Source organism: Pseudomyrmex gracilis, unplaced genomic scaffold, assembly GCF_002006095.1.
Source record: "Pseudomyrmex gracilis isolate BER0280 unplaced genomic scaffold, ASM200609v1 scaffold_30, whole genome shotgun sequence".
NCBI classification, from domain to species: domain Eukaryota; kingdom Metazoa; phylum Arthropoda; class Insecta; order Hymenoptera; family Formicidae; genus Pseudomyrmex; species Pseudomyrmex gracilis.
The window spans coordinates 55,553-76,000 of record NW_018020614.1 but is presented as its reverse complement, the minus strand read 5'-3'; the positions used below and the strand labels follow the sequence as shown (position 1 = coordinate 76,000).

General features: G+C 38.8%; 7 protein-coding genes across 7 annotated transcripts; 6 read left to right on the top strand and 1 right to left on the bottom strand.

The window, feature by feature from the left end:
* Window positions 1-742: 742 nt before the first annotated feature.
* On the bottom strand, window positions 743-3,286 carry LOC109852518 (aquaporin AQPAe.a-like). Its single transcript, XM_020423733.1, has 6 exons — window positions 3,181-3,286; window positions 2,939-3,114; window positions 2,522-2,665; window positions 2,195-2,425; window positions 1,836-1,916; window positions 743-1,465 (listed from the first exon to the last, which is right to left on the bottom strand). Exons 1-6 carry the CDS (start codon window positions 3,197-3,199, stop codon window positions 1,295-1,297), a joined length of 822 nt encoding a protein of 273 aa, XP_020279322.1. The 5' UTR covers window positions 3,200-3,286; the 3' UTR covers window positions 743-1,294.
* A 612-nt stretch (window positions 3,287-3,898) lies between these two features.
* Window positions 3,899-5,619, top strand: LOC109852482 (odorant receptor 13a-like). The gene is made up of 5 exons (XM_020423679.1): window positions 3,899-4,695; window positions 4,875-4,974; window positions 5,046-5,156; window positions 5,296-5,478; window positions 5,566-5,619. The coding sequence occupies exons 1-5, from the start codon at window positions 3,899-3,901 to the stop codon at window positions 5,617-5,619; spliced, it is 1,245 nt and encodes a 414-aa protein (XP_020279268.1).
* A 1,372-nt stretch (window positions 5,620-6,991) lies between these two features.
* LOC109852481 (putative odorant receptor 69a) lies at window positions 6,992-8,659 on the top strand. Its single transcript, XM_020423678.1, has 5 exons — window positions 6,992-7,791; window positions 7,994-8,093; window positions 8,179-8,289; window positions 8,376-8,531; window positions 8,606-8,659. Exons 1-5 carry the CDS (start codon window positions 6,992-6,994, stop codon window positions 8,657-8,659), a joined length of 1,221 nt encoding a protein of 406 aa, XP_020279267.1.
* Window positions 8,660-9,242: 583 nt separating this feature from the next.
* Window positions 9,243-11,177, top strand: LOC109852480 (odorant receptor 13a-like). The gene is made up of 5 exons (XM_020423677.1): window positions 9,243-9,803; window positions 10,188-10,420; window positions 10,478-10,577; window positions 10,713-10,982; window positions 11,112-11,177. The coding sequence occupies exons 1-5, from the start codon at window positions 9,243-9,245 to the stop codon at window positions 11,175-11,177; spliced, it is 1,230 nt and encodes a 409-aa protein (XP_020279266.1).
* Window positions 11,178-11,754: 577 nt separating this feature from the next.
* Window positions 11,755-13,371, top strand: LOC109852479 (odorant receptor 43a-like). Its single transcript, XM_020423676.1, has 4 exons — window positions 11,755-12,363; window positions 12,585-12,817; window positions 12,897-12,996; window positions 13,084-13,371. Exons 1-4 carry the CDS (start codon window positions 11,755-11,757, stop codon window positions 13,369-13,371), a joined length of 1,230 nt encoding a protein of 409 aa, XP_020279265.1.
* A 1,479-nt stretch (window positions 13,372-14,850) lies between these two features.
* On the top strand, window positions 14,851-16,788 carry LOC109852478 (odorant receptor 13a-like). Its single transcript, XM_020423674.1, has 5 exons — window positions 14,851-15,635; window positions 15,752-15,851; window positions 15,925-16,035; window positions 16,351-16,506; window positions 16,735-16,788. Exons 1-5 carry the CDS (start codon window positions 14,851-14,853, stop codon window positions 16,786-16,788), a joined length of 1,206 nt encoding a protein of 401 aa, XP_020279263.1.
* A 758-nt stretch (window positions 16,789-17,546) lies between these two features.
* LOC109852524 (odorant receptor 13a-like) lies at window positions 17,547-20,225 on the top strand. Its single transcript, XM_020423742.1, has 5 exons — window positions 17,547-18,334; window positions 18,519-18,618; window positions 18,802-18,912; window positions 19,628-19,783; window positions 20,172-20,225. Exons 1-5 carry the CDS (start codon window positions 17,547-17,549, stop codon window positions 20,223-20,225), a joined length of 1,209 nt encoding a protein of 402 aa, XP_020279331.1.
* The last annotated feature ends 223 nt before the right edge of the window (window positions 20,226-20,448 follow it).

The following is a 20,448-nucleotide window of genomic DNA, read 5'->3' as shown; positions in this document are numbered from 1 at the left end:
TGTGTCGCTGGGTAAAGGTTGATGAACCACGTTGCGCATGCGCGTTATCCGTTACCGGTGTTCGTGCACGTTGAGAGAATAAATTGCGTTGCAATTACACGTGTATAGCTGCAATCGTACAATTATGCATTAGTTTTGTCACGTGTTTATCGCGACTTCTTCACATGCATGTCAAAAAGTATATTGCTTAAACAAAGATTGTGTTTTTTTTCTGTATTTAAAATGACAGAAGATTTTAATTTACAAAGAAACAGCTTGGTTTGGACACTGAGAGATCGGTATAAGCTACGTGAACTGTTTCGTTTTATTCTGAATGCGCTCATCTTGATGTTAACGTAATAAACAACTTTAAAAAGAATCGAGATTTTTCAATCACTTTGTGACATCATGTGATGCGTACGAGCTGTATGGAAATTTCCGATAAAAATACCCCGTCTGTTCTTATTTTTCTCAAGAAACTGCAAAAGGAGTCACAAAAAAAATCGCAGCGGGAGAACATCGTCGTGCAGATGAGAAGACAGAAAAAGAAGAGTCTAAAAATAAAAAGATAATAATACAGAACGCAGCGTAGGGTCTTTGATATTCTAGAAAAGTCTCCAAGAGAGATGTACATATATATATATATCGTCTATATCATAATGGATCTCGTCCGTGATAAAACATAGTCTACTTTCCAGAGAGAAAGAAAAATTCGTATTTTAAATATTATATTTCGCAAATATATCTTTGTTATCGTGTACAAACAAATAAATTGTTTTACAAATTTTAAGTATATATAATTATTTATTTATACTTAGACAAATATATAATACGCTTTGTACACACAATTGCATAATGTTGCTCGCAACATTGTCTACAATCGATTCACGCGCTTTTATCGATTATCTTTTATAAGTTTTGTCTTTTGTAAATTATAATGCGATATAGTATAATAATTTTATACTTATGTTATATGTACAATTGTTTTGCACTTGACAAAAAAGCAGTTTTACACAATATTGAGAATAAGAAGAGAATTTTGAATAGAACAAGAAAATTGTATTCTATTGTATCAAGCATCGTAATGGCGCGCGCATCACGTCCGCCATCTACTAAAACTTCAAGTTACTTTAAAGATAGAATGACCGATGAATGATAATTTAAACAAAAGATAATAATTATCTCCATCGATTCAATAAATAATGAGCGTAAGTATGGTTTTTTTGTCATGCAGATGTGTTTTTTTTCTAAGAATACTTACAAGAAGTGTCTTTTCTTCACATTTACACAGACTATGACAATTTATCGTAAAAACTTATTGAAGCTGAATGTTGTTATGTGCGTTATCCAAATGCGACAAAACGGAACTTGACTTCTCGTCCTTGGTTAAAATAAAAAATTTCTTTCTCAAAGTATTTTCCGCAAATAGTATCTGATAAGTATACGTTCCGAGTAAAGCTCCCAACGTAGGTCCGATCCAATAAATCTGAAGAAAAAAAACAATTAAACAATGTCATAAATAATAAAGAAAATTTATAAATAACAAAGAGATGAAAAATAAAGAATATTATTTTTATAATAAAAAAATACAATAATTATTGCGTATCTCTTGGAATGTGTCTCGTGAACACCGTGTTAAAAAATTATTTATGTTTAAATAAGCTGATAATATTATTATCTACAATTTTGTTATCGGTGCTGCAATCAGCGTTTTTGCTATCGCACATATATTATATTAAAAAAATAGTTTTATATAAATTCTTGAAACAGATTACACAAGTGCGATTTACGTAATCCACTTGTGTAATGTGCATAATACAATCTAATCTGAAGTAAAGTTTTATTTTATAACCTACCCATTGATCCTTCCAAGCATCATTCCAGAACGCAGGACCAAATGTTCGAGCTGGATTCATACTGCAACCCGTATACGGGCTCTAAAGGGATAGAACAAAATAAATTATCGAAATGTAAGAATATCATATATAAAATATCTATTATATAGAACCGTACGTACGGATATTGATACGTCAAATAATAGAATTTACAACATAATTATTTAACGTATCAATCTCTTTGTCTTTCAACATCGATTGCATGTCAAAAACAACTTGTCATATCTGGATTTAGAATAGTGTGCATTAAAAAATATTATTGCATTTCTGTGCTCGCTATTGAAATATGTCTCTGTTATATTGTTTATAAGACTCTTTACCGCAGCGAAGGAAATGGCGGCGACTGACAGGCCGAATCTGAGCGCGGTCGAATCCGTGGTGTGAGCGCATCGAGGATCCCACGTGGCGCACGCCGCGCAAAGTATGAAACTCGTGCAAAACACCTCGATCAGCACGGCCTGAGCACTGCTGATTCCCGGATGAACAACCGTAACACAAACACCGGTCGAATTCGAATTTCCATCACTGAACAACTCCTCAGGCGTTATCGTCTATCAAATTATGAGAACGATTGTTTATTATTTGATATTTTAACAAGATAAATAAAATAGTCGGAATATTAGCAATAGCAAAAGAAATAAGAGCACTTTTAAGAGCCAATATCCCAAAGTAGCACCGATAAACTGGCCCAGAATGTAAATTACACCCGTCGGGATCGATTTCAGACCCACGATGACGGAACCGATAGTAACAGCCGGATTAAGATGCGCACCGCTCACATGACCGAGCATCTGAGAAATGTTGGCGCAAAATCAATTTTTATATAGAAAAAATCTATTAAACACTTATTAGATCACTCTCGTATACACACATACATCACAAAAAAAATTAATTAATTTCCAAAAACAAATTGCTTCAAAAAATTTGTTTTTTCTCGAATTAACTTAAAATATCTCTTCTTCTGAAATTTTCTCATTATAAAATTTTAGTTAATATAAAATATTAATTATAGAATTATTATTAATTGATATTACAGAAAATTCATCGAAATTAATTATGCGTACCATAATTATGAGATTCACTGTTAAGCCGAAAGTTAGCGCCATTTGCAATGGCGGAGGTGGTGTGGGTCCCATGACGCCGATACATCCCATGCAACCGAGAAATATGAGAATACCCGTGCCGACGATCTCCGACGCAAACATCGTCAACGTGTTCTTTTGCATTTCCCATATTGTGCCTGAAAAAAAAATCAAAAACGCGTATTTCTGACATTTTTATCTAAATTTCTACAACGAACACTCACTGTCCCGATCGCACGACATGATCGGAATTGCGCGAATAGCAGTCGGCTCTACTACGATCGCTACTGGAAGTGATTTAACAATCTCTGTCTTAATCACCGCAAATCTCATCGCTTCGCTATTCTTCGTAAGAACGTTAAAAAGAATGCAATGTCTTATCGATAGATACGTCAAGTACTTGCTTACTCGAATTATCGCTCACGAGCACTGTACTTGGTAATGAAATATTTCCCGGTGATTAATATCGAGAGACAAGACGATTTTCACGATTGCGCGTATTTTCACGATTGCGATTTGTTCAAATTTTTTCGAATGCCGTAGAAATTATATTCCAGATCCAAGAAATAATCGAGCGTTTCAAACACATTTCGATTTTTATTGCTCGACGAGTCTACTCACGTTCCGAATATACTTCACGTTGAATTGCCTTTTGTAGAGAACTCTACGCATTAACGTAACGCAGAAGAATGAAGCTCCAGAAGACTCGAAGTTCAAAGACTACTGCGACAGAGCGCATGCGTCGCCACTGAAATTCTACAAACAATTTTTCTTGCTGCTCAAAGTTGCAACAATTTCAGCAGATTACGGAAAATCGTTGCAGGGAGGCAAACTTCACATGCACGCGGATCTCCGCGATTGGTTGTCGCACAAGACACGATCGGGCCTCCGTCGGTCGACATACGAGAAATAAAAAAATTTACGAGCTAAAAGATCCGAACGATGACGGAGAACAACGACCACGCGCTGTTTCGGAATCTCAATTATAAATCCGACACCGAGTACGTCGTAAAAGTGGCCAAGACTCTATTAACGCCCGTCGGTATCTGGCCGCTCTACCGAGGCAATTCCACATCCGACAAGATCAAGACCTACGTTCAGACAAGCCTATTATTCTGTCTGATGTGCTTTCTGCTGATTCCGCACGTCATATACACCTTCTTCGACGCGGAAGATCTGACCAGATACATGAAAGTAATAGCTGCGCAGGTGTTCAGTCTGCTGGGCATCATCAAATTCTGGACGATGATCATCAACAGAGAAGGGATTCGGAACTGTCTGCAACAGATAGAGATCCAGTATCGGGACGTCGAGTGCGAGGAGGATCGACTGGTGATGACGAAGAACGCCCGGATCGGCAGACTTTTCACGGTTACGTATTTGGGACTGTCGTACGGTGGCGCACTGCCTTACCACATAATCATGCCGCTGCTCCAGGAGAGAATCGTGAAGGCGGACAACACGACGCAGATACCTCTGCCGTATCTCAGCGACTACGTCTTCTTCGTGATCGAGGACTCGCCGATGTACGAGATCCTGTTTGTCTCGCAGATCATGATCAGCAGCATCATTCTCTCGACCAACTGCGGTGTTTACAGCCTGATCGCCAACTGCGTGATGCACAGCTGCTGCTTGTTCCAGGTCGTGCGCAGGCAAATGGACACGGCTCTCAGCAACGGGACTGACAATCTCCATAAACGATTCGGCCGAATAATCGAGAATCACATGGAAGCGATCAGGTGAGAAAATGATCGTCGGTCGCACATTTGACGTTTCTCAAAAAAACAAATTTTCGAAACTCAACGCCACGCAAATCGCAAGCAACTATGACGTAGGAGAAAAAATACTTTCACACACACGCGTTTTAATTACGTTGTTTTATTTTTACTCGCTGAATGTGACAAAAAATGCATTACAGATTCGCAGAGATGATTGAAAAATCGTTAAATATTGTTTTCTTATGCGAGATGGTCGGATGCACCATTATCATATGTTTTCTGGAATTCGGCGTTGTTAAGGTACTTGCGACATTAAAATTAAGCAAGTCAAAGATTCCGCTACATTACAGTTTATAAAAAATTTATCTTAGGAATGGGAAGACGGGGAGATCTTACCCATGAGCACGTATTTTGTCCTAATGACGTCGATATTTGTAAATGTTTACATCATATCGGCTATTGGTGATCGTCTCAAGGAAGAGGTAGACGTTACAGAACAATTGTTATACTACACAATATTTTATATAACATATATCATATCGCGCAATTAAAAATTAAATATTGCAAATATTTATTTGCAAAGTCAAAGTTTTTTTTTTTTATTGTAAAATCATTGCGTAGTCTATTTATTTTCATGTAATTACCAAGAGCGAAAAGGTCGGAGAGTCGTCGTATTTTATCGAGTGGTACAATCTGCCGACAAATATCGTAGGTGATTTAATTTTGATAATGATCAGATCAGGCCGGCCGTCAACTCTAACTGCCGCGAAGATATTCGATCTCTCCCTGGGAGGATTCTGTGAAGTACGTACTCTCTTTGTTATATATAAAAAGTAATAAGTGATATTTTTTTTTGCCATAGCTTGTATCGTTCATGTGGCGCTTTTACAGGTTTGCAAAACGTCAGCGGCATATTTCAATTTTATACGAGCGATGACCACATGAATTCCGATATATTCGCGTATCAATTATCGGAAATCTATTACGTACATGTTCGATTGTTACTGTCACCCGTCAAATATATACATACACGTATACGCATTTCATGTATTTTGTTTTTTTATTTGCCAACGAAACACGATAATTGTAGTTTACCATTGTCATTACCATTACCTCTGTCGAACAAACATTATATTGTATATTTGATGCTTTCGCGTGTTTTTCAAGAACTTCCAAATATGGTTCTCGGATTGGAAATCGCATTAATATTATTTTCATATTGACGTTTCGTAGACATTTCAGTTCACTTTATCAGGATTCAAGAGCAGTTTGCTGTATTTGTAACAATTTTTGAAAATGCGCATTTGGAAATTCTTACGACGCACGGCAAATATCTATTTCTAGCTCTTCAAACAACATTACATGTAATAACTTTATTTATCTCTATTTTTTCTTGTGCAAGACATTTGTTCAGATTGTAGTTCTGAATTGCATCTAATTTTGCGGATTACGTGTATATATACTTTGTTTAAAACTTTTGCGGTATTATTCCCCTTTCAAAACCCTTTTTTTTTCTCTTCTGTACTTTTATCGAAAAGTTTCATCGAAGTAGTAATCAGAAAAATAATATATCTTTGTTCTGCAATTATCGCGATTGCGATAAAATTGTCAAGAACAGTTTGATTGCGTGAAAGAAAATATTATACAAAATAAAACGAGACTTACCGATGCAAATGGCAGGCGCTGACAGTTTGATTGTAAAAACAAAGTGTGCACAAAATATTTGTTCGTCACCAAGTTTATAGTTGCGCATTAAAATAACACTTTACTTGCGATTAAAATACTTCACTATTACAATCACGTATACGTAATTAGATATAAATAAAGATTTGATTTTTTAATACATAAGACGCGGCACTCGAAATCTGATCGAACAATTTATAATTAAATAATATACTTGATTGTATCAGTCATTGCAATATCTGTGGAATTGGTTTAAACACGCGCGCAAAGGACATCTCTAAAATAGATTTCGCTTTGTTGATTCTTCTTCGATTTATTGGAAATACATTCGTTTTCGACATCTTACGTCGTGCAACAGTCAACAGCGCAATAAACCTTCGCTTCTTTGCTTCTTCGCTTCATGTTCTCACAGCGCCTGCGTAATCATCGCGAAATCATACACATTTTCCTTCCCACTGTAAGTTGCGACGATTCTGAGAAGGTAGTCCACCCTGTGTACAAAGTTGTCGCGAACTTCTTGCACGCAGGCGTTTCACGTTTCAGCTCGCCAGGGGTGAGCGCGTCGTCCTTGTAAACGGAAATCAAACGCACGAAGCGCAATCAAACAATTATACATAACAAAAAAATCACGGGTATGTCATCATCGGCCGACGATCGCGCTCTGTTCCGGAACTTCAATTACAGATCCGACACGGAATACGTGGTGAAAGTCGCTAAGATTCTGTTGACTCCCGTTGGCATTTGGCCCCTCGACCGAGATGAGTCTGTGCTCGACAAGGTCAAGTACGTTCTCCAGACGAGCTTCATGTTCAGCCTGATGTGCTTTCTGCTCGTGCCCCACATCATATACACCTTCTTCGACGCGGAGGATCTCACCAGGTACATGAAGGTGATAGCAGCCCAGGTGTTCAGTCTGCTGGGCATCGTCAAGTTCTGGACGATGATCATCAATCGGGACGACATCAAGTGCTGCCTGCAGCAGATAGAGATGCAGTACAGAGATGTGAAAAGCGAGGAGGATTATTTGGTGATGATGAGAAACGCCAAGATCGGGAGGCAGTTCACGATAATGTATCTGGGACTGCTCTACGGCGGCGCGTTACCCTATCACATAATCATGCCGCTGGTGGCGGACAAGATCGTGAAGGAGGACAACACGACGCACTTACCTCTGCCGTATCTCAGCGACTACGTCTTCTTCGTGGTGGAGAACTCACCGTTCTACGAAATCCTGTTCGTCATGCAGATTCTGTTCAGCACCATCATCCTGTCGACGAACTGCGGCGTTTACAGCCTGATTGCCACCTGCGTGATGCACGCCTGCTGCTTGTTCGAGATTGCTCGCGCTCACATGGAAACACTTCTGGTGGATAGAACTCGCGATCTCCACGAGCGATTCGGCCACGTCATCGTCGAGCACATACAAGCTCTCAGGTCGGAAAAGCTTTTTGATTCAATTATAATTAACATAAAGAGAAGAGGCAAGAACTGTACATCTGAAATGTCTCATCAAGTATTTTTGTTGTGCGGAACATAACAGACACGGTGCAGAGGTTTTAAATAATGTAGTTTTTCATATAAGAATTGCATATTTTTTATTTTTTATCGTAGTTCTCATAAAAATATTATTGCACAGATACGTTGAAATGATCGAGAAGTCGTTAAACTTCGTTTTTCTATCGGAAATGGTCGGATGTACTATCATCATATGTTTTCTGGAGTACGGAGTTCTCAAGGTATTTCGAAACATTCGTTGTATCGCGTCGCGAGAGATGAAGAAAAAAAAATGTAAAACTCTGTTTCTACAGAAATTTATTTCAGGAATGGGAAGACAATCAGATATTAGGCACAATTATATATTTCATCCTGGTGACTTCGATTCTGGTGAATGTTTTTACGTTATCGTCTATCGGCGATCGTCTCAAAGAAGAGGTAGGTATCACATCTTGAAAATCTTACTTTTCAATAACAATTGTTGTTTCTATTACACACTCGAACTTTGACGCGATCGAAAAAAGAGCATCAAAATCGGAGAAACATCGTATTTCATCGACTGGTACACATTGCCGACGAAAAACGTTGGCAATTTAATCATGGTGATGGTCAGATCAAGCCGTCCGTCAGCCTTGACAGCTGGTAAAATGTTTGATATCTCGCTCCAGAGTTTTTGCGATGTGAGTATGTTCTATTCTTTTACGATAATCCGAACAGTTTCCCGAGCAACTCAATTGTCGTTTCGTGTCTACAGGTATGCAAGACATCAGCGGCGTATTTGAATTTTATTCGAATGATCGCATCGTGAGAGAGATTACATGTTATCTCATTGAACTGTAAAATGTATCTCGCTGAAAAGATCGATATTCTTACCTTCACTCACACAGATCACACACAGATTGTAACACTTCTTCGTCTTATCCGCGTTTTGTCAAAGGCGACATTTGCGAGTTGAATAAAAAAAGTCAAATAAAATCGCTACGGTGCGTTACTAATTGCTAGAGACATAACATATCGCGAACATTCAACCGCAATTCTCTCTTTCTCCCTTTTTGCAGAAAGAAACGCGATCAAACTGAGAAGCGCGATCCCCCGGTCGGCGTCGAACTTTTTCCTCGCAACCGTGCGCGTCCCCGTCGTTTTGAAGTTTCTCGAAGTACTATTAGTATCTCCCCTTTTTGCTGTCCAGAACTATACTTTTTTCTTAAGCTCATCGATACGTTTCCACGAATGCGAGTCACGAATGTGAGAATCGGAGATTGTTTTAATCATTGTCGGAGAAACTGACAAGTGCATCTTGCGCATGCTTACTAACACCTTTGTGACTGTTCACCTTTCATGAGTAACCGCTAGTAGTCGCCGTCGAGTGATCATCAAGTTCACGCCCGATCATGAACGAGACGAACTCGGTGCGGGACGACGATCTGCTTTTGGATTTCTATTACGCCGCGCAGGTCAGCATCTGGCTGTTGAAGCCGATCGGTGCCTGGCCGCTGCAGCAACGAGCCACCAAGCTGAAAACTCTTGTGCACGGCTCGTCGATCGTGATCGTTACGTTTCTTCAGCTCTTCATGATCGTTCCGTGGATCACATGCATCATCACCGCCAAGATGAGTTTCTACGAGATCGTGAGAACCGCGTGTCCGTTGATATTCTCGATTACCGTTTTTCTGAGGTACTTGCTGCTGCTGTGCCATCGGAACGAGATCAGATCGTGCATCGACCTAATCATCGAAGATTGGCTCAGCACGACGATGGCCAAAGACCGTCAGATCATGCTGGCAAACGCCAAGGCAGGACGTTTCTTCGGCATCATCTCGGTGGCGTTTATGTTCGGAAGCGGTCTGCCTTACGCTTGCATGCCCATAATCCTGCCGTTTGCCGTCAACGAGGACAACGTGACGATTCGATCGCTCCCCAATCCCTGCGACTTGATCTTCCTCGACGTTCAGGTCAATTTGATGTACGACGTTGAACTCCTTCCGAAACTCATGTAGTCGCGACATATATATTTCCAACCTTGTAATTATATCTGAATTTCCTCATTTTTTTTCGTCATTTAGAAAATTCAAGAAGAAAAAGAGAAGAGATATAATTTCTTTTCAAAAAATTAAAATATTTTTATCAATAATGAGTGCTCCGCAAAAATATATGTTCTTCCTATACCACTGATTTCTGTTTTCATTTTATTCATTTTTTCTAAGTTTGTTTTAATAATTCTATTTTTCTATTGTTTTACAGATGTTATCTTTGTTTTTGTTTTGGTTTTTAAAATTATGTTTTGTATACCAAGTCACGACGTTTTTAATGTCGTGATGTTCAATTATTGCGCGCAGGTTAGTCCAGTTTACGAAGTGGCGTACGCACTGGAATTTTGCTCAAGTTTTATTCTCTTTACCGTGTTCTGCGGCATTTGTAGCTTGACAGCGAAATTCGTTAGCCACGCGTGCGGCCAGTGCGAGATCCTGATGTATTTCTTCGAGGAAATGATCGACGGCGGTGATCACAATCGGGGCACCATCGATCAACGGATCAGCACCACTATAACACGTCATCTCCGTATACTCAGGTAAGGCGGAACGTCACGTTTGTTCGCAATTTTTCTCGATCACCGTTTGCGTTGCAGATTCGTTTCTGACATAGACAAGGTGCTGAACGAGATTTGTTTGGCGGAGTTCGTGAACGCCTCGTGCAACATATGTTTACTCGGTTATTACGTTATCGTGGTACGTCAATTAAATGTGTCTCAAGATTATCTAAAAAAAATAAGGAGATAAAGAGGAGATTGCTAATCACAAATAAACGTACAGTTTATATTTGGTTCAGTTAATTTATCATTCATTTGATATGTTATTGCGCAGGATTGGAACAATCAGGAATCGATGTTGCAGATCTTCGTGTACTTCCTCGCCTTTGTATCTATCACTTTTAACATATATATATTTTGCTACATCGGCGAGCAGCTCGTAGATCACTGTCAAAAGATAGGCACCAAGTGCTACATGATCGAGTGGTATCGATTGCCACAGAATAAAGCGCGCAATTTGATTTTCCCGATCATCATGTCGAATTATCCGGTCGAACTCACCGCCGGACGAATGCTGAAAATGACCATGAGCAGTTTCTCCAACGTGAGTACTCGAAGATGCACATCGGTTTGATTTATCAAAAGTGTTTTTGTCTGTTTTTTTTTTTTTTTTTTTTTTTTTTTTTTTTTTTAATTTTGAACACAGCAAAAGTGACGATATTTTACGCTGTAGATTTTAAAAACGTCGATGGCGTACTTCAACTTGCTTCGCGAAGTTTCTACGCGGGACATTATGTAAGCACGCAACAACAACTGAAACTTTTTGCGAAAGTATTAATTAAGAAAAGTAGTATAAGAGACATTTGTTCGTAAAAATGTTTGTAAATATTTTTAGAAATTTATGCGAGAATTTGCGCCGGGAGAAACACGTGCTTGTCTTATGGAAACTTCAAATAAAATCAAGGGGCACAAAGTTGTGCGAAAAGCTATCGCGTTTAATGTGTTGTGCAATTTTTTTTGCGGGGAAAATATCAGAAACTTTCAGAAAATTGTCATTGTGCGTAAACTCGAAGATTCTCCTTGGAAAAAAAAAAAGTTTTTCTGCTGCTATCATCGCTGCATGCGCAATCATTTCCCTTCTGTCTCTCACCCTTTTCTGATTCATTTCGAACGCAGCTGCTGCTTTCCCCGTAAAAAACTTAAACCAAACCTTTTACAAAATGCAAATTGCGAGTCGCGACTTTTTATTCACGAGGTTGAGTTGCGAAGTTTGCGCATGTCCCGTGGCAGAAATCCGCGTGGCTCTTTCTGATTTCGCGATCGATTTGGTGAAGAGATCGAGACGAACGACGACGTGCTTACATCGGCGCACGAAGATGCTCGACCGTAATCGATCGCGAAGCGTGCTTCTGAACACGCTCGTCGATGATACAACAAAGCATAACGAATCGCACGCCTCGGACTTCTACTACGCCGTGCAGATCAGCGTCTGCTTGCTGAAACCGATCGGCGCCTGGCCGCTGACCGACGATGAGACCTCGCGGTTCAAAATCGCTCGGCACAAAATGTCCATGTTGATCGCGACGTTCCTCATGCTGTTCAGCATTGTGCCGTGGATGCTCAACACATTTGTCACAGAGAAGATGAGCGTCTATCTGATAATACGCGTGTCATGCTCGCTGCTCTTCTTATTGATGGTCTTCGCGAAATACGTTCTGCTGCTGTGGCATCAGGATCAGCTCAAGATCTGCATCAGTCACGTGGCCGACGACTGGCGGAGCGTGTTACTCGCCGAGGATCGCGAGGTCATGCTGAAGAACGCCAGGATGGGCCGCACGTTCGGTATCGTTTCCATGACCTTCATGTTCAGCTGCGACATACTATATCACACGCTGCCTTTAGTCACGCCGAAGATGATCAACGAGGACAACGTTACCATAAGAGTGCACCCGTCGCCCTGCGAGCTTCTCGTGCTCGATTCCAAGGTAAGAGCTTTCAACTTTGGTTGCAAGATGTGATTCTTTCCTTTATTGATTTATTCTCTCTACACGTGTCGACATAATTATATGTAAATTAAAGAAAAGAGTAAATAAATAAATAACACATGTGTCTACGTATATATGTATAGATACGTCTTTAATTAATTAAATTAAATTTTTATTGTTTTACTCAAACACATTATTACACATTATTTTATCGTATACAGTCGAGTCCGGTGTACGAGATCGTGTACTTGTTACAACTTCTGGGTGGTTATACCACTGACAGCGTATTTTGCGGCATTTGCAGCTTAATGGCCAACTTAGTTACGCACGTGAGCGGTCAGTGCAACGTATTAACGTCAGTTTTTGAGGAAATCGTGGACGGTGGCAAACGCAATGCCGGTTCCATCGAAGACCGGATCACTACCGCCGTAACGCGACACTTGCGTTTATTAAAGTAAGGAGCATATCAAGTAACGCGTCATATTGTAAACAATATGTATTTTCGCGCAACCTGTGTTTTGACGATCTTCCAGATTGGTTTCTGTCGTGAGCAATCTGTTCATCGAGATATGTCTTGTGGAATTTGTAAACGCGTCGTGCAACATATGCTTACTCGGTTACTACGTCATAATCGTACGTTTGACAAACAATAGGAAGTTTTCAGAAATTTCAAGAGATATTACAAACGATTCGGCAAACCGTGTCTACCTCCCGTTTTAGGACGTGTACAACAACGAATCGTTCGTACAGATCTTCATGTACGCCTTCGGACTCGTGTCGGTTATTTTCAACGTGTTCATATTCTGCTACATCGGCGATCTGCTGAAAGAGCGGTGTCAGGAAGTGGGAACCGCTTGCTACTCGATCGAATGGTATCGCATGCCGCCGAAAATAGCGATCAAACTGATGATGCCGATCTTGATGTCTCGATATCCCGTGGCGCTCACTGCCGGCAAACTAATGACGATGTCCATACCTACGTTCTCTTTCGTGAGTAATGTCGTTTAGAACAACGCGAAATTCAATTCAGACTTTGTGCCGAATTTTCTATATACAGACTGTATTAATTTATATAAATAGATTGTAACTAATCTCTTGACGTTAAGAAATAATCAAGCAATAAACAATTAAACAATATTGTTCAATACCCCTATAAAGATTGAATTGATGTAATTTGTTCTTGTTTATCGCGAAGTATCGGTTTAGTTGTGTATTGAACGCAACGTGTTGTAGATCTTAAAGACGTCGATGGCGTATTTCAAATTGCTTTGCGAATTTTCTTTGCGAGATGCGGCGTGAGAAGACCTTCCGAAAACTGGCATTTCCCACGTAAATATGTTATTTACGATAGTTTATATAATTTTCTTTAAAAAAAAGATGTAACTAAGAACAAGCAACATTTTAAGATCGAAGTAATCGCAGTATTGACATGTAGAGAAAATAATTCTGCTGTTCTGACGGAAGATAAGCGAGCACTTCAGAAACTTATTAATAAAATTCAAGATCAAAACGTGAGATTTGATGAAATTCGAAGCAAAGCTTTCCTTATTTCCTTTAGACAGAAGAATATTGTATGCAGCAACTCTCGAGTTTCCGACTCAAAGTTTCCGAGCACTGACTTTAGTCACGGCCGTGACAAATTCTCTGACTAAAAATCAGAGACAGGAAAGTTCATCGACTTCTTCTTCAGAACATTTGGCCAATAAGTAAATTGACTTTTTAAAAACGAACTAAAAGCCATAGATCCTCACGCTTTAGGTTGTTCGATCGTGACGTGTTTCAATTTTTTCCGATCGGTTATCTCTGAATTCAAACGCGTAGACATTTGCTGCTCTCGAGAGGAGGAAGCTATTGTTTCTTCGCGCGATCGCAAGTTTGTCAAGTTTATTTTTTTCTCTGCAACTACCTGTGGAACGTAAATAAGATGTCGTGCAAAATGTATGTACACTTGTGTTTAATTACACACTGCATTAAAAATATATTACATTGAATACATTACTCTCACTTCACTCGCGTTGCACAATGTTGTTACCATTGCGTGTGGGAACAATCTCGTTGCTAACGTAACGAGTCTTGTGCGCGAACAAAAACAAATCGAAGCGCGCAAATCTATACCACGTAATCCCAATATGTTATTCAGCGGTCAATGCTCCTGATGGCAGCAATAGCGAGTTTGGATACAAAAAGAAACAAAGTTGAAGTCAATCATATTTATGAGATTGCGCGATTCAGAAAAAAAAAAAAAAAAAAAACAACACGCGAACACAGAAATAATTTCCATGAAAAGCGATTCCGACCCTCGGCAACTAAGTTGGCTTCGCGAACTTCGCTGTCGTCCGAACCCTCTCTTCTTCTTTTGCGCGATTTAAATCTTTAAAACGCGCAAGCGCAAGAGAAAACGACGATTGGCTGGGTCTCCTTTCGCAACGATCAGTCGTGATCTAGTTTGCGTGTTATAAATTTCACATACACAAAATGAACCGAACAATGTCGCTGCGCAACGAGCATTATCGAGACGACGTCACGTACATCACGCAATTAACGCGTAATGTTCTTAGCTTGCTCGGAGTCTGGCCGTCTTTTAAAAGAGAAAGCACCGGCAAAAGAGTCCGGCAGTTTCTGCTGATCGTGATTTCGTACGCACTTCTCTATGGCGTTCTGATCCCGGGACTTCTCTTCTGGGTGATCGAGAGACGAACGCGCGTCCGAGTTCAAACGATCCCGCTGATACTCTACGGCTTCATGGCCACGGGCAAATACGGCAATTTAATATTCCGTCAGAAGGATATCAGAAGCTGCTTGAGACACATCGAGGAAGATTATAGAATTGTTGGCGACATCGAGTCGCGGGATACGATGATAGAATGCGCGAAGACCGGTAGACGTCTCGTTGCGCTTTGCGCGACCTTCATGTACGGCAGCGGTCTGTCTTTTCGCTCGATTCTGCCGTTGTCCAAAGGAAAGATCGTCACTCCGCAGAACATCACGATCAAACCTCTGCCTTGTCCGGCTTATTTATTCTCATTCGACATACAAGCCAGTCCCGCTTACGAATTGGTATTCCTGATTCAGTTCTTATCCGGCATAGTCACTTACTCGATAACAATAGGTATATGCGGCCTCGCGGCCGTCTTCGTGATGCACGCCTGCGGTCAGCTGAAGATCCTGGTGGAGCTGATGGAGAACGTCGTGGAAGAGCAGTGGGAAAACAAAAAACACGAAGTAGATGAGAAACTGGCCAGAATGGTCGAGCACCAAATAAGAATACGAAGGTGATCGACTCGATTTTTGTTTTCTGTTTCTTTTACATTTTTACGCACCATAATTATTTTTATCGTTGCCGATAAGTTGGTTTGTGTGAAAACGAATTCCTCCGTCGACGTTTCAGTTTTTTACAATTGGTCGAGGATACCCTGCAACAAGCGTGCTTGATAGAATTCTTGGGGTGCACGATAATTGTCTGTCTTCTGGGATATTGCATAATAATGGTTCGTGATATTAAATGTATATGTTTTTTGCAATCACTTACACATATTGGTTATAGAACCGTTGCATTTGCAGGAATGGGAAAACAGCAATCCGATAGCTATGTGCTCGTACTTTATAACAATTACATCACTGATGATCAACATGTTTATGTTCTGTTACACCGGTGAACAACTCACTGTCGAGGTATTATATTTATTTGTGCCAACTTGTAAAGTCTTTTTCACAGATGTGTCGTCGTATGACATTAACATCTGTTTGTAAAAAACAATAAATATTGTGTTTTCACATCATTGTTGGAACAAACTGTCAAAATTTTTTAATAAGTAATACTAACTAATATCAATTTGCTTTTATTAAATTAAGTTAAATATATTTTAATGTTTTGATATTTTATTTATTTGTTTTTACTTTTGGAAGTAATTTCTTCGCCATACACTTGTTTATTATCTACATATTATAGTTTGCTAAGAAAATTGCAAAAAAATACATTAACAACAGGCGGAGAGAGTGGCTACTACGTCGTGCGAGCTCGATTGGTATCGTCTTCCGGATAAGAAAGCGCGCGGAATAGTACTCGTGATGATCATGTCGAACTTACCCACAAAGATCACCGCCGGGAAAATTATGGATTTGTCGTTCAAGACGTACGGTGATGTAAGAAACACATTTCGAACGAACACATTCAATAACTTGTCTAGAATTCTGCAACAAAAATTTGCTACGTTGTAAAAAATTGCACAATGTAAAATTTACTTATACTACAATTATTTATCATAATTTGCTCGAAGCTTCTTTGAGAAAATACTTAGAAAAAATATAAAAAATCTATTTGAAGTAAAAAAATCATACTGGCAAATATAATTGCAAAAAATCGTGTTTCAGATCGTCAAGACATCAGTGACATATTTTAATATGCTTCTAAAGGTAACGGATTAAGACGCAGATCGCTGCAGAACGCTGTTTCTGCTCTATATGATGTGTCTGTTACATATGTATCGTAAAACAGTAAAATAATATTGTGTGTCACTTGTGATATATGCATGCGTACGATATACATAAATGTATCCGATCTTATAAAAATTTTCATTGTGTGTACGAAACATCTGAACGTATTATATATTCTCGATATTTCGGAAATATATTTCCCTTGTATAAAGAAAAACGCGAACATGTAAAGTTTTTTTCTCTTGAGCAACAGAGTTGAAGAACACAATAATTGTATTAAATGTCCGTAGACAAGACACACACACACACACACACACATTCTATGTCTATTCTCGTTGACTTTCACATGTGAGTGTAGCACGAATAGATCCACGTATATTGTACAATATAAGTTAGACTATTATTGGTCAATGTTCGAAAGAACGAAATTGCAGGTTTTATCGAGAAGAACAAAGTTGCAACTTTAACTGTATCTCTCTAGTTTCGCTTAAAAAAAAAAAGACACGTGGACAAACAAAACTATTCTACTGGAAAACGATGCTGTTCCCTTCAGTAAGCAACTTGACTCGAGAACTTTGTTGCATTTGAAACCTTTTCCACACGCAACATCTAAATTTTTAAAACGCGCAAGCGCGATCAGGCAACCAGTTCATTTTATTGAATGTTTATCTCAGTTGTGATTTAGCCGGCGTTCAGAGATTTTTCATCATTGTTTACGTAGTCATCGCTTTTATTCTCCGCAAGAACAGATGTCGCGTAACGAACGTTATCAGGACGATATAATGTACATCACCTACTTGACGCGCAACATTCTACAAATGCTCGGAGTGTGGCCGTCCTTCGGTGAGAGATCAATCGGCGAGAGAGTGTGCAAGATTTTGTTGATTTTAATTTCGTACGTTCTTCTTTACTGCGTTCTGATTCCCGGCGCTCTCTTCTGGCTGTTTGAGAAGAGAATGCGCGTCAAAATTCAAACGACGCCTCTGCTCGTTTTCGGTTTCATGGCCATCGGCAAATATGTTAACTTAGTGCTGCGCGAGGATCAGGTCAAGAGCTGCCTGAAGCACATCGAGGAGGACTGGAGAAACGTCAGAAGCGTAAACTCGCGAGACACAATGATGCAATACGCGAGAACCGGAAGACGCTTGATCACGCTTTGCGCGACCTTCATGTACAGCAGCGGGCTCTCCTTCCGATCGATCCTGCCGTTTGTCAAAGGAAAAATCGTCACAGCGCAGAACATCACGATCAAGCCCTTACCGTGTCCGGGATATTTTTTTTCTATCAACGCGCAAGTCAGTCCTATTTACGAGACGATTTTTGCGTTGCAGTTTGTATCGGGTTTGGTCACTTTTTCGATTACGACGGGTGTGTGCGGCCTTGTAATCATTTTTGTAATGCACGCTTGCGGACAATTACGAATTCTGATAGGTCTGATGAGAAATCTCGCCGATGAACAGTGGCATGAAACAGAACATGAACAGAACATGAACAGAAAGTTGGCCGACATGGTGGAACATCAGATAAGAATACGAAAGTACGTTTGCGGTAACTTGTGCGATTTTGATTATACATATATTTATTGTAAGTTTATAGAACAATTATTTGACCGATAAACAATCATAATTTCGTATTCCAAATACGTATCCAACAATCTGCTGTATTATATTTTGAAAAAGAAGTTGTATAGATGTGATATCATCAACAACCATACATTTCAGTTTTTTGCGACTGGTGGAACATACTTTGCAACAAATGTGTTTGATAGAATTGATGGGGTGTACAACAATCGTCTGCATTTTAGGATATTGCATAATAGTGGTTTGTAATTTTATTTTAATAAGATAACCCACACATGATACAGAACAAAAAATATCTTTCAATGTTTAATAGAAAATCAAACAGTGCGTTACGTCACATAATAATTTTACAGCAAGTTTACACAATTAATGATGCACGCATGTAAACGTAATGATAGTTTTTGAAAAGTTTATCTGTTTATAGGAATCGGAAAACAGCAATCCAATAGCCATATGCAGTTATTTGATGTCGCTTATATCTATGATGATAAATATGTTCATGTTTTGTTACACCGGTGAACAGCTTACCATTCAGGTATCGCACTCTGACGTACTACGATAAGACATCCGATAACATATGGCAATATTGTTTTTTTTCTTTTATTCTCTTTTGTAATTTTCTTAACTTGTTTATCATTTTGCGCGAAAATCACAAAATAGTTTTTACCCCAAACAGATGGAACATACTAAATATTTTATGCAATTATTGAAGCACGAGAGGCGATTGATAAATATTTGAAGCGACGCACAGCAACAATAGTGTCACATTGCTGTTGTTATTGAGTTTTTTCTTTCGGAAGAACAAGTGCCAAACGCTGGCTTTTTATCGCAAAGATAGATGCTCTTAGTGATTTTTTGACATCGCATTTTTGACAACGCATCAGCTCGCACTTCAACTGTTGTCGCAACTTAGGAATTGGGTTTTCTGCGTACTATCGCCTCTTATTTGTCAGACATGATCGTGATAATTCCATTTATTTCTGGATCTGAAAAAATGAATTGGTAAAAAAATTTTTCAAGACAACGAAATCATCGATAGTCGCAAATGGCTAAACTTTGGCAAGCTGTTGCACGAACACTACGTGCGAGCATTTGACATTTGTTCTCCTAAAGGATGAAACTTGTCTACTACAACAACAGTGTAAAACTACTATTGCTATCTGTCGCTATCATGCGATATTTATTCCACGTATACTACTGAAATATTTAAAATATTGCAATGTGTGAGTTTATACGATAATATTTAACAGGCGGAGAAAGTAGCTACTACATCGTGCGAGCTTAAATGGTATCGTCTTCCGGATAAGAAAGCGCGAGGGATTGTGCTGGTGATAATCATGTCGAACTTACCTACTAAAGTCACCGCCGGGAAAATCATGGACTTGTCGTACAAAACATACGGTGATGTAAGAACTTATTATACAGACTTACAAACGCACTCATACTTTTCCAAAAATTTGCATTAATTTTACATTTTTTGTAAAATAGCATTTTTATCTTTTTACTAAATACCATTTATTATTATAATGTAAAGAAACAAAGTGGATTTATCTGCAAATTATGTAAACACAAATTATATAATACTGTGAAATACTTTAATGACACAGATGTGAGATATTTGTGTCAATTGTAATTGATGGCATTTTATTATTATTACAATAATAAGCAAATTATTAAAACAATTAATTAATAATGAATTCAAATTAAAACGTTACCTAATAAGTTAAAACAGATTAATTAATTATTAAAAACAATTAATTAATTATTTACTTATCAGCTGTTGTGTTTTTTTAGGTTGTTAAGACAGCTGTGACATATTTTAATATGCTCCGAAATATAACTGAATAAATTCTTCTATTCTAATCAAAATTAAAACCAGACATAACGTTGACATATTACATGTTATTGTATATATATATCACTATATTAAAAAAATAAAAAAATATGTATCAAAATATACAAGAATTATTCGCGATTTTTATATGCCTAATCATCCCGAGTCGAAATTTTGATGCTACTTTCAAACTTTTGAAGATACTTTGAACCTATTTAACTGACCAATATACTTATT

Bases quoted from the DNA above. Each gene is read 5' to 3' on its own strand.
- LOC109852518 (XM_020423733.1), bottom strand. The intron at 2,426-2,521 runs GTGCTCTTATTT...ATAATTTGATAG, and splicing joins TGGGATATTGGCTCTTAAAA to ACGATAACGCCTGAGGAGTT. The intron at 1,466-1,835 runs GTAGGTTATAAA...TTTTTTCTTCAG, and splicing joins ATGCTTGGAAGGATCAATGG to ATTTATTGGATCGGACCTAC.
- LOC109852482 (XM_020423679.1), top strand. From the start codon at position 3,899: ATGACGGAGAACAACGACCACGCGCTGTTTCGGAATCTCAATTATAAA. The intron at 4,975-5,045 runs GTACTTGCGACA...AATTTATCTTAG, and splicing joins TGGAATTCGGCGTTGTTAAG to GAATGGGAAGACGGGGAGAT. The intron at 5,479-5,565 runs GTACGTACTCTC...GCGCTTTTACAG, and splicing joins CCCTGGGAGGATTCTGTGAA to GTTTGCAAAACGTCAGCGGC.
- LOC109852481 (XM_020423678.1), top strand. From the start codon at position 6,992: ATGTCATCATCGGCCGACGATCGCGCTCTGTTCCGGAACTTCAATTAC. The intron at 7,792-7,993 runs GTCGGAAAAGCT...ATTATTGCACAG, and splicing joins GAGCACATACAAGCTCTCAG to ATACGTTGAAATGATCGAGA. The intron at 8,532-8,605 runs GTGAGTATGTTC...TCGTGTCTACAG, and splicing joins CGCTCCAGAGTTTTTGCGAT to GTATGCAAGACATCAGCGGC.
- LOC109852480 (XM_020423677.1), top strand. From the start codon at position 9,243: ATGAACGAGACGAACTCGGTGCGGGACGACGATCTGCTTTTGGATTTC. The intron at 9,804-10,187 runs GTCAATTTGATG...TATTGCGCGCAG, and splicing joins TGATCTTCCTCGACGTTCAG to GTTAGTCCAGTTTACGAAGT. The intron at 10,421-10,477 runs GTAAGGCGGAAC...TTTGCGTTGCAG, and splicing joins CGTCATCTCCGTATACTCAG to ATTCGTTTCTGACATAGACA.
- LOC109852479 (XM_020423676.1), top strand. From the start codon at position 11,755: ATGCTCGACCGTAATCGATCGCGAAGCGTGCTTCTGAACACGCTCGTC. The intron at 12,818-12,896 runs GTAAGGAGCATA...ACGATCTTCCAG, and splicing joins CGACACTTGCGTTTATTAAA to ATTGGTTTCTGTCGTGAGCA. The intron at 12,997-13,083 runs GTACGTTTGACA...CTCCCGTTTTAG, and splicing joins TCGGTTACTACGTCATAATC to GACGTGTACAACAACGAATC.
- LOC109852478 (XM_020423674.1), top strand. From the start codon at position 14,851: ATGTCGCTGCGCAACGAGCATTATCGAGACGACGTCACGTACATCACG. The intron at 16,036-16,350 runs GTATTATATTTA...CATTAACAACAG, and splicing joins GTGAACAACTCACTGTCGAG to GCGGAGAGAGTGGCTACTAC. The intron at 16,507-16,734 runs GTAAGAAACACA...ATCGTGTTTCAG, and splicing joins CGTTCAAGACGTACGGTGAT to ATCGTCAAGACATCAGTGAC.
- LOC109852524 (XM_020423742.1), top strand. From the start codon at position 17,547: ATGTCGCGTAACGAACGTTATCAGGACGATATAATGTACATCACCTAC. The intron at 18,335-18,518 runs GTACGTTTGCGG...CATACATTTCAG, and splicing joins CATCAGATAAGAATACGAAA to TTTTTTGCGACTGGTGGAAC. The intron at 19,784-20,171 runs GTAAGAACTTAT...GTGTTTTTTTAG, and splicing joins CGTACAAAACATACGGTGAT to GTTGTTAAGACAGCTGTGAC.